Here is a 12,447-nt window from a genome sequence, read left to right as displayed (position 1 = left end):
CTAAACTGGATGAGAATGGGCAAATTATATCAGATAATCATTATATCTACTACTGTTGGAAAGACTTTAAGATTTGCTTATTAGTGTATATAAATGCCCAAGATTTTTGTATATCCATTTTGTATTCAGAAGTTTTACTGAATTTGGTTTATTAATCTAACAGTATTTTGTTGGAGTCTTTAGGGTTTTCTGTATATAACATCATGAAATCCAGAAATAATGGCAGTTTTATTTTCCAATTTGGATATCTTTTTTCTCTTTTTTGTTGTGTACCAAGTCTGGCTAGGACTAACAATAGCATGTTGAATCCAAGTGGCAAGAATGGGCATCCTTGTCTTGTTTCTGATCTTAGACGAAAAGCTTTTAGTTTTTTACCATCGAGTATAAACTTAGCTGTGGCCTTGTTTATATATGGGCTCTATAATGTCAAGGTTTGTTCCCACTATACCCACATTGTTGAGAAAGTGTTTATCATAAATGGATGGTGAGTTTTGTCAAATGCTTTGTCTGAAACTATTGGGATTATATGATTTTTATCATTCATTTTATTAATATGGCATAACATGATTGGTAGATGTTGAATCATCTTTGCATCTTGGAAATGTATAAATATGTTGAATTGTTTTACAAATGTTGAGGATCTTTGCATTTGCATTCACCAGGGATGTTGGCATGTAATTTTCTGGTGTCCTTGTCTGGTTTGGGTTATCAGCAAATGGTGGCCTTGTAAACTGAGTTTTAAAATGGAACCTCCTCTCCTAGTTTTTGGAAGAGTTTGAGAAGGTTTAGTATTAATTATTCTTTGAATGAAGGTAGAATTCAGTTGTGTAACCATCTGGTCCTGGACTTTTATTTGTTGGGAGGTTTTTGATTAGTGATTCAATCTTCTTAATAGTAATTTGTTAAAGAGTTTCTATTTGTTCATAATTCAGTCTTGAAGGGTTGTATTTTTCTAGGAATTTATCCACTACTTCTAGGCTGTCAAATTTCTTGGCATGTAAATTTTCAGAGTAGTCTCTTGTTCTTTACATATCTGTGATACCAGTTGTGAGTCTCTTTCATTTCTGATTTATGTTTGAATCCAAACTGTCCTGGTGAGTCTACCTAAAGTTTTATGAATTTTACCTTTGGAAAGACCCACCTTTTGTTGCAGTGGTTTTTTCTTTTGTCTTTTTTGTCTCTCCATTTATTTCTTCTCTGATCCTTATTATTTCCTAACTTTCTAGTTGTTTCAGATGTCAAGTTAGGTTTCTTTTGAGATTTTTGTTTTGATAAGTATTTATTGCCCTGAACTTCTCTCTCAGAACTGCTTTTGATGCATTTCATAAGTTTTAGGATGTTTTATTTCCATTTTCATTTGACTAAATATATTTTATTTCTATTTGAGTCACTTGTTGTCCACTAACACACTGTTTAATTACCACATTATTCGTAAATGTTTCCAGTTTTCTTCTTATATTTGATTTCTAAGTTTGATACATTATGATCGAAACAGCTGCTGTCTGTGATTTTAATCGTCTTGATTAAGGATCTATCCTGTAGAATGTTCCATATGCACATGAAGAATAGATATTCTCTTGCTTTGGGTGGGATGTTGTGTATTTCTCTATGAAATCCACAGTTTAATGTGTTTAAGGCTGTTCTGTTACTGAGCTTCCATCTGGATATCTGTCCATTGTTGTAAGCTGCATATTAATGCCCCCTACTATCATTGTCCTTGTACTTCTCCTTTTACATCTGTTAATATTTTCTGTGTGTGTGTGTGTATGCATATATTTAAGTGTTGCTATGCTGGTTATATACATTTGGAGAAGGCAATGGCACCCCACTCCAGTACTCCTGCCTGGAAAATCCCATACAAATGTATAAATTCCCTCCTCTCTCCTGGAATCAAACCCATGACCCCTGCATTGGGAACCAAACTCCTAACCACTATACCACCTAGGACTTCCCAAACATTAAGCTCCTTCTTTCATCCTTGCTCTGAGAAACAGAGGTATAAAACTAAAGAAGCTGCTTTGAATGATGGCTGACAGTATAGAGGGCAGGATAAGGTTGGGTAATAGGAATCTCCTTGCATTAGGAATTGTAATTACCTATTCTTGGACTGTCCTGTCTTGGAACACAAGGTTGGATTAGTATGTTTTCATTGTTAGGAAAGATTTGGTGGACTTAGAGACACAGAGCCAGTTTCATGGGTGTGTGACCTATGCAACCACACAGGTCTCCACACTGAAAAGGGTCTTGTTTTTGGTGTAAAGGTATGATGTTTACCATCTTGACCTTCTTAATTTTTTCTGGCTTCCATTTCAACCTAAGTTTTTATTTAGCCTAAGTTTTTTTGACAATTGTCTTTTTTATATTTTAATTTTAGTAGAATATAGTTGATTTACAATGGTGTATGTTTCAGGTGTATAGAAAAGTGATTAACTTACACATACATATAAAAATATAAATATATATTTATTCAAGGAATATTTTCTCATACAGGTTATCACAGAATATTGAGTAGAGATTTCTGTGCTATACAGTAGGTCCGTGTTGGTTATCTATGTATCCTATATGTTTCTCTATTTTTATATAGAAGAACATATATTCCTTTGTTTCTTCATTTTAGTTGGCTCTCTGTTGGTTTCTGTGCATTAGCTGCAGTGGGCACTTCTAGTCTTGAAGGACTGGCCCCAGGTTGGAGATGAACCCTAGTTTCTCTTGCAAACCTTTGTGATTGTCCAAGGAGCTTATTTTAATTTCAGTAGTTCCCAGTGTTTGAGGGTGTGCCAAGACCTGTTAATGCTCCAGGGGAGAGGATCAGTGAGCACCTAGATTCAGGCTGATTGGAAGGCAGACCTGCAGGCAGCAGCTTTTAAAGTATGCAGATACAGCCCTGAGGGACTGCAAGCAAAAGGCCCTGTTGGCCACCAGAGCCACGGGGGTGGAGGGGTGGTGGAAGGTACCTGCTGGCTTTAGTAGGCAGAAAGAACACAGGAAAATGTCTACCCTAGGTGGACCATGGAGGTGGCAGTCAGCCAGAAAAAGAGGTAAGAGATGGTTTCTGCTGGCTTTTACCCGGTAGAGGGAGTTTGAAAATTGCTCACACCAACATACCCCTTGGAGAAGGAAACGGCAACCCACTCCAGTGTTCTTGCCTGGAGAATCCCAGGGATGGCGGAGCCTGGTGGGCTGCCATCTATGGGATCGCAGAGTCGGACACGACTGATGCGACTTAGCAGCAGCAACATACCCCTGGCCCCTCAGTCTGCTTACTTAAGATTATCAAATGAGCCTATTCACATAAAGTCTGGGTACTTTTAAATGGATGCTTCTACACTGTGTCTTGGGGTGCACTAGTCTTCCCTTCAAGAACTGTTTCTGAGTTTGTGACAGCTCAGCAGCTCTTGTGGGTATGAGCCCCACTGGTTTGGAGAGAGATTTGGGGGTTATCTCTCTGCGACAGGTCTTAAATGCTGGAGAGCCTGCTGTGGGAGAGGAACTGTCTACTACTCAGGGAGAAACTCCAGGTTATGAGTGCCCTCCTGACTGCTGGTCCCCACACATGGGTGGGGACTGTGACTGGAGATACTGCTGGGGTTTTGGCCAGATTGTCTCTCAGCCTTTTATGCTTGCTTTGGTGTGATTTCCTTCTCATTTTCCTGATATGCAAAAGTCACTCTCCTAGTTTTTAGTTTTTTTTTTCTGGGGAAATTGCTCCGTATGTAGATTTGGTGTGTCAATGGGAAGAGGTAAGTTCAGACTCTTCCTACACTAGGATTTTGAACTGAAACCTCCCTTAGTGTTTTGTCTAGTTGTCTAGAACTTGCTCTGAAATTCATATCAACCCAATATTTGAGTAACTCTGAAATATTGCTGGTACCATCCTTCATCCTGTAGGATGTCTTATCTCCAAAATTTCTGTGGTTTCTTAGCCATGGTGGGATGCATTGCTATACCTGTTGGTAGCCTGCTGATCTGACAGCTCCTCTCTTCTCATGGCAGTGTTCCCTCTTAATATTCTGTGTCAATCAAGGCACAAGGCCCACAGGAGGAACGTGTGTGGTAGCAGCAGATGGTGGCACCATGGGGGATTTCTGTCCTAACTTAAGTACTGTAACAGCAAATGCTCCAATTCTATGTTGGTCACCCTTTCCCATCGGCTCCAGCCACCACATCGCCTAGTTCCTTTTTCCTTCCAAATGCACTTCTCTCTTGTTTCCTATCCTGTTCTATTAAAATCTCCCTTTACTGTTAGCAGTTTAGCTGCTGTGTGTACCTATCTACCTATGTGCATGTATGGGGAGATAAAGACAGGTAGGTGTGCGTCACTTGTGTCCAACTCTTTGAGACCCTATGGACTGTAGCCCCCCAGCCTCCTCTGTCCATTGAATTGTCTAGGCAAGAATACTGGAGTGGGTTGCTCTTTCCATCTCCAGGGGATCTTACCAACCCAGGGATCAAACCCTGTGTTTCTTATGTCTCCTGCATTGGCAGGTGTGTTCTTTACTACTAGCATCACCTGGGAAACCGCTAATTAGTCGTCTTTTTAAAGATGCAGAGAAGTTTAGTTCTCCATTCTAACATCACTTTCATGCTCAAGATTTAAATGTTCCAAAACTCATTAATACACTTCTTGAGGTCTACTCCCAGGTTCCCCCCTCTTACCACCACGAGAAACCATGGGAGATATGGTAATGCTGTCTTGTATTTCTACTCACTAGAAGTGGACAGAGGAGCCTGGCGGGCCACAGTCCATGGGGCCACAAAGAGTTGAACATGACTAAGCAACACACAAGTGGATGAACAATTTAGTTTCCCACTGGGATAAAACAGAAATTATTCTCATCTCTCCAACTATTAAAAGCCAGAAGCGGGACTTCCCCGGTGGCCCAGTGGTTAGGACTCTGTACTTCCACTGCAGGGAGCACAGGTTCAGTCCCTGGTTGACGAAGAGAGATCCTGTATGCTCAGCCAAAAAACAAAGTGGAATAAAGTATAGTCAGCTCGGATTTTGAATAGTCACTTTAAATCCAGATGGCAGTATGTACTCTAGCTTGAGATTGTGTGTGAGACGGTCTCTTCTCCAGATTTTGTTGCGTTGCTGAGTGGGCTCCTCCCCCTGCCCCAAACTCATCTGTTGGCTTTCCCTGGCTTTTTTTCATCTAAACAGGTTTCTAATGAAATACATTATTTTATACATTTGAAATTCTAATGGGGTAGAACAGAAAAAACAGGCCCTTGCAACCACTTCAAATGCTTTTTGAAATTACTTAATGTATTAAAAAAAAAAAAACAATCAACCAAGTGAATAAAACTAGGGTGAAGAGCAAGTTCTGTCCCCTCTTATGCAGTTGTGAGCTAGATGGGCCACAGCTGGAATGTTTGGAACATAATTTCAATTAGCTTCACCTAGACTTGGCAACTATACCACCACCAGGCCAGGACTGTTCAATCACGGCACTATGGACAGTGGGCTGTTCTGTGCATTGTAGGATGGCAGGCAGCAGCCCTGGCTTCCTACCATTAGAGGCCAGTTGCACCCGTCACACATGGTGAACACCAAAACTGTTCATACAGAACCAAATGTCCCCTGGGGGCCAAAATAACCCCTGCTGATAACCAGGGGCTCTAGTGCATCTGTGGTTGTGCAAACCTCATCTGCAATTAGGGGTTGAATCAATTGTTAGCATTGTTGAACATGCCTTGGAGCATAGCACCATTGCAGGTCTAAAGTCTTCCTGCCATTACAGTCTAAAGCTGTCCTACTCAACTGGTCTAGTGAATGCAGCTTCTAATTCAGTAGGTTTGGTGGGGGGTGAGGGGGTGGTGCCTGGGATTCTCCATTGTTAAGAAGTTCCCATGCGATGTACCACACTTTGACAGGAAAAGGTCTAAAGGATACTTGAGTCCTTAGTGATATTAAGCCTTTCTGTGCACACAGGTTCACTCTAGGACTCTAGTTGGTTCACCAGTCCTTGGGAAGACAATTCTGACCTAGTCTTCTCTTTGTCTTAGGCTGTTGCTGCGAATTCCACTCTATTCCTTCAGCATCGTGGTACTGGATAAACATGGCGTGGACAAGGAGCGCTACGTCTCCCTGGTGACGCCTGTGGCCCTCTTCAACCTGATCGACACTTTCCCCTTGAGAAAAGAGGAGATGGTCCTGCAAGCAGAAATGGGCCAGACCTGTAACACCTGATGGGCTGTGTCCTCCCTCAGTCATGCCTCTTCTCTCTACATCGAGCTACACGCACAGAAAGGCCTGAAAAATATCCTTGATGTACAGATTTTTATTTGTAATTTTTAAAGTCTATTTTATTATTATAAGCTTTCTTGGCACTTAATTTTACACTGCTTTTTGTAGCAAAAACTGAATATATTTACTCTCTTAATTCCATCATGGCTGGTTACTTTGGTAGAGAAACTAGAAACTACAACTATATACAGGCTTCCCATGCATTTATACAGTGTGACACGTATGTATCTTCTGTTTTATATAAAACTTACTAATAAAATATTTTAGAGCAAATGTGCTAAAAATCATTTTTTCTCAAGCATTAGCCATACTTGCTCAGTGTGGTCACCAGTCTTTGGACTGCGATTATTGGTGTTTTAGGAATGGAAAAATTAGTCTCAGGAGGAGTTCAGTTGAACTGAGAGAGCTGAACTTTCAAGTGTCAGAGGAGCCCCTAAAGCAACAAGCTGGCAATGAAAGAGGTAAGACTTTTATCACTTACTGTGCTGCTATAACCAAGAAGGAAAAACTGGAGCTCCATCTTCTATTTTTCCATCTGCATTCTCTCCGGTGGACCAGTGGTCACCAGGTGCGAGCTCAGGTGGGTTACAAAGACATGAGGTTGTCACATTGTTGAGGGAGACCCAGGTCTGGCAGCTTTATGGACTCTGGGGTCATGGAAGGACGAGCAGCTAGGAGTGGGAAAATACTGGATCTTGAATCAGGGGGAAAGCTTCCCTCCCTTCCTCCTGTAAGGCCCCAGGAGAGGAACATGAAGACCTCTGCTCAAGGCCTCAGAGACCTAGGAATGAAGTCACTTGGGCTAGGAGTACAGATATGTGACAGGACATTTCCAGGCCTTGCCTGCAGTTCCAGCCAGTGGCTGCGATTCATTGACTGTATACCAGCAGTCTGTGTGGGGCAAGCAGCTTTCCCTCATGAGGCCTTCCAAGGGAAGGCTCTGTATTAGTATTTGCCTAAGGTCAGGCCTGAAACACCATACTTTTACAACTAGGAGTTGGACTCCCTCAACTCTCATGAGCAAACCCTGATCCAAACGGACATTCTGAAACTGAAGGGAAAATTTCAATCAATTCCTGAACAAATAACTAAATCAATGATGGAACGTCCAAATTCCAACCTGGAGGTTTAAAACTAGCAGCAGATTTGACACTTTTGAACATTAGATAGTGATTGCTATCCTGTGAATAGGTTTATATTTCATTTACAAATGATTTTTCCCCTAGTAGCTGCTCTTTGACCTCTGTCTTCCGTAAATGTATCTATCAGATAAAAGGTCAACGACATGATTGGGGAAGGAAGATTAGCCAATGGTGAGTATGTGAAGCCATGAACATTTCAAAAGACCACTTGTCACAATTCAGTAAATGTATCGGCCCACATTAAAGCTCTCCTATCTGTGAAAAGCCAGCCTGTGTGCCCTTTGCCCCATACATGAAAGATCCAAGGCTTGAAGATGGGCTGATGTTTAAGGAGCTGCTCAGATTTCTTCAAACAAGTCTTCTGTTCTATTCTATTACAGTTTGCCTAATGAGATATAGACTATTTGAAGAATGAGTACACTGTGGTATGTCATGGTACATGAGTCCTACCTTTTTCTTTCCTCCCCTCTAACGTGTAGTTCAGCTCAGTTCAGTTCAGTCGCTCAGTCGTGTCCGACTCCTTGCGACCCCAGGAATTGCAGCATGCCAGGCCTCCCTGTCCATCACCAACTCCCGGAGTTCACTCAAACTCACGTCCATCGAATCGGTGATGCTATCCAGCCATCTCATCCTCTGTCCCCTTTTCCTCCTGCCCCCAATCCCTCCTAGCATCTGGACATGCATAAATAAATGAAAGAACCTTTGCACAGGCCAGCAAAGAAATCCGTCCATCTGTGCATACGAAAGTGAGTAGATAGGAGCTCAGAAGAGGCTACTGAGGTAAAGGGAACTGCAAAAGCAGCAGTGGAAACATCAGTGGTGACCTCTCTAGCAAAGGAAGTGAAAGTCTGTCAGGCCATGGGAGCTACAGCTGGAGGCTCCCCTTGCTCTTCAGCAACATCCTGCATAGCTGAAGTGAGACATCCACAATTGTGGGGAGGGAGAGGGAAGAAGGCAGACCAAGGGAACTGGAGGAATGTATCTCCTGCTGTCTGCCCTGAGGTGCCCACCACCCCCTACTTGAAGATTCCCCCGACCAGGCCATGGGCACCCAAAGCCCCCAGTACGTACACATCTCACACTCTGCTGCCACCTTTTTAAAAAAGTTTTCCCCATCATTGTTTTTTCCCTATATACACTCCCAACCCTAGCAGGGAGTTGATTCCTCTAATAAGGACTAAAACTTTTGCTATAGCGCCACCTTCTGGAAAGCAGAAGGAAGGCTCTTAACTTCTAATCTGAATGGAAATACACAAAATCTTAACTAAATAAGAAAGGTGCTCCCTATGACAAACAAGGCAGCAGAGGCTCTCAAACACTATGAAAGAAAAAACTCACTCATAGTAACATGGTAGCACAAAGAGAAGATGACAATTCTCTAGAAACCGAGGCCAAAGATACAGAATATTGCAATCTAACAAAGAAATCAAAACAGCACTTCTGTGAACTCAGGAATAAAATGAACGAACAGGACTATTTCACCAAAGAGACTGAGATCCTATAAGGAATTGAGAAATAAGAAAAAATGTATCAGAAAGCATTTGAAATAGAGATCAGATGGAAAAGAGAATAAATAAGCTTGAGGATTGGAATTTAGAAATGATATAAAAGGGGAGAGAGTTAAGATTAATGAGTATACCAGAAGAAAGGGAGAAGCGGGCAGAAGGCTTAAAGTAACAGTAGCTGAAAACTTACCAAATGTGGACAAGGAACTGTATTTACAAGTCCTCAGAGCTAATAGAACCTTATCATCTCAATGCAAAAAGACTTTCTCCAGGACACATTATAATAAAACTGCCAAAAGTCAATGAAAAAGAATTTCAAAGGCAGCTAGGTAAAAGATGAGAGTAGCCCACAAAGGACCCCCCACCCCATATTAGGGTATATTAGTCGCTCAGTTGTGTCTGACTTTTTGCGTCCCTATGGATGCGTCCCTATGGATTGTAGGCTAGGCTCTTCTGTCCATGGGATTCTCCAGGCAAGAATATTGGAGTGGGTTGCCATTTCCTTCTCCAGGGCATCTTCCAATCCAGGGATTGAACCTGGGTCTTCTGCATTGCAGGTAGATTCTTTACCATCTGAGCCACCAATGAAGCTGAATTAGTGTATCAATAGGTTTCTCAAAAGAAGCTACAGGCCAGGAGAATCTGGAATAGCATGAAACTTCTAGAATAAAATATAAGGAATAAGCTTCCTGATACTAGACTTGGCAATGATGGTTTTTTCTGGCATGGCACTAAAAGGACAAACAACAAAAGCAAAATCATTAAACTCAAAAACTTTTTCACAGCAAATAAAATAATCAACAAATATTTGTAAATCACAGAGCTGATATGAGATTAATATCCAAAATACATAAAGAACTTATTTAACTCGATAGCACAATACCAAACCAAGTGGACAGAAAATCTGATAGACATTTTTCCAAAGAGTACATCAAAATGGCCAAGAGGCACATGACAAGATGCCCAGTTCACTATTCAGCAGGAATATCAAGATCAAAGCAACAAATAGTTATCTCATACCTGTTAGAATGCTTGTCCTCAAAGGAGACAGAGACAACACATGCTGGTGAGGATGTGGTGAAAGGGAATTAGTCCAACCACTATGGAAAATATGAAGGTTCCTCAAAAAATTAAAAATAGATCCATCATAGAATCCAATAATCCCCCTTCCATGTATTTACCCAAAGGAAATGAAAACAGGATTTTGAAGAGATAATAGACACACCCATGTTTATTGCAGCATTATTAACTATAGCCAAGACATGAAGATAAGCCACATACCTATCAGCAGATGAATGGAAAAAAGATGTGGCATGTATACCATAATGGAATAGTATTCAGCCATGAGAAAGGATGATACCCAGCTCTCTGTGACAACATGAATAAACCTTGAGCATAATATACCAAAGAGAAACCAGAGAAAAATAAGTACTGCATGATATCACCTATATGGGGAAAATTAAAAAGTCAAACATGTAAAGACTAGAGTAAAATGATGATTACCAGTGGGTGGAGCATAAAACTGATGTTGTTTAAGGGCACAAACTTGTAATGAGTAGTAAATAAACCATAGACATTTAATTCACAGTATAATGAATACAAATAATATATACTAAAATTATATAAAGTGATAAATACTGCTACAATGGCAATCATATTGCAATATTTAAATATTATATCACCTTAAATCCACAAAATGCTGTATGTCAAATTTGTTCAATAAAAAGTACATAGATGCATGCATGCATTTGTATACATACCCTACAACAAACTTTGGGGCCATTTCAAAATAATAGGCTGTCTTCTAGAGGACTGGTTGCTCACAGCAAATCTTACAGGATATTTCTATGTGCCTTTTGGGACCCCAGAAAAACAATCCTCAGTTATGCCTGGTCACACCGTTTGGCACAGCAGCACTCTTACTAATGTGCATGCATGTGTGTGTGTATAATAAAGGGGCAGGCGATTAAATTGGCTGAATTCAGACTCTGCTTTGGTAGATAGCAGTTGGAGTCTCAGTTCAGTTCTTTTAAACTTCACTGGGCTCCTTGGAACCTGCCCCCCACTCCTCACCTGCATATGAGTGGCACAGTGATCTGTGAGAAATGCAGGTAGTTTACACACAGTCAGGAGCTCCCCTTCTTGCTCCCTACCTTTGGCTATCTCCTTTCTGAGATTTCCCTTCTGACTTCTCAGTTGCCATGGTTGCTCTTTCCGTCTCTGGTGGCTCTTCAAAGCATTTAAGACTATCTTCAGTAAAGCCTCCTCCCTAAGATCAGCCTGGTGCACACAGCAACCAGCCCTTACACAAAACCCAGCAAACCCTGATGACTCACCTAGTATATGTGCCCTCTTCCAACTGATGACTGCCCTCCAGTATCTGCCTGCATTTTGGTCACTCTCCAATTCCTGCAGATAGCTATTTTCTATATTTTGTCCACATATAATTGTTTATGGGAGGCAGGTCTAGTAGGAGCTGCTGGAGCATTATCAGAAGGCTAGCAAAGGGTGAATCAGAAGGCTGAAGAGTCTAGGCCATTCTCAGAGAACTGCAGATTTCACCTCTACAGGCCTTCAATGCCAGGACTTCAGCTTAGATGAATGGGGTGGGGAATGAAGGAGAAAAAAGGCAATGAGATCGTCTAAAGCACATTGAAGATCAATGACTGACACGCTGGTAACCATATCATGCATCTATTCATGCATTGAAAATTACCCCAAAGCTTAGTGACGTCACAAGAAATGTTTATTCTCTCTCACATTGTCTGTGGGTCATGAATTTGAGAGCAGCTTAGCTGAACAATTCTGGCTTGTACTCTCTCATGAGGCTGCAGTCACCTGAAGGCTTGGTGGGCTGGAGGATCCACTTCCATGGAGGCTCACTCACATGACTGGCAAGTTGGTACTGGTTATTGGAAGAGGCCTCTATTATTCCCCGCATGAGCCTCTCGAGTGGCATAAGTGTTCTCATAACATGGTGGTGTCTTCTTCCAGTGGAAGTGATCCAAAAGAGAACAAAGCAGAAGTGACAATATCTTTTATGACCTAGCCTCAGAAGACATGCAGTTACTTCCAAGGAATCCTAGATCTCACATACGTCAGCCCTATTCAGTGAGGGAAGGGGATATATAAATGTATGGATACCAAGAGGTAAAGGTCATGGTGGGGAGAGACAATTTGAAAGCTGGCTTCTACAGCATCTAAACACTTTTATATTAGAGAATCATTCAGTGATCTTTAGGATAGGAGTAGTGTGGTCAATAATGTAGATAGGTCTGCTTAATATGTATTCAACCCTTTTTAGCAAGCAGATGAAGAAAGACAAATTATATTCCCCAGGTCCCATTGCAGCTGTAGTTTGAGAAGTGATGAAGATTCTATCAGGCAAGGGAGGTGGGGGCGAGAGATCAAGTGGGAGTATGGGGTTAGCAGATGTAAGCTATTTTATACAGGATGGATAAGTAACAAGGTCCTACTGTATAACACAGGGAACTATATTCAATAGAAACCATAATGGAAAAGAACTTGAAAAATATATATATATATATATATA

At 41.3% G+C, this 12,447-nt stretch overlaps 1 protein-coding gene across 3 annotated transcripts in view; it reads left to right on the top strand.

The window, feature by feature from the left end:
- Window positions 1-6,520, top strand: part of SRPX (sushi repeat containing protein X-linked) — a 144,622-nt gene extending 138,102 nt beyond the window's left edge. For all 3 annotated transcript variants that reach the window (XM_086387677.1, XM_086387678.1, XM_086387676.1), the window contains one exon: window positions 6,007-6,520. In XM_086387677.1, coding sequence (XP_086243803.1) covers window positions 6,007-6,190 — 184 coding nt within the window. In that variant the 3' untranslated portion in view covers window positions 6,191-6,520. The remainder of the gene's footprint in view (window positions 1-6,006) is intronic.
- Window positions 6,521-12,447: the final 5,927 nt, after the last annotated feature.

Source organism: Bos grunniens, chromosome X (genome assembly GCF_055505025.1).
Source record: "Bos grunniens cultivar Pamir isolate PY7600 chromosome X, Bosgru_T2T1.0, whole genome shotgun sequence".
Taxonomy (NCBI): domain Eukaryota; kingdom Metazoa; phylum Chordata; class Mammalia; order Artiodactyla; family Bovidae; genus Bos; species Bos grunniens.
This window is presented reverse-complemented; position numbering and strand designations above follow the sequence as displayed.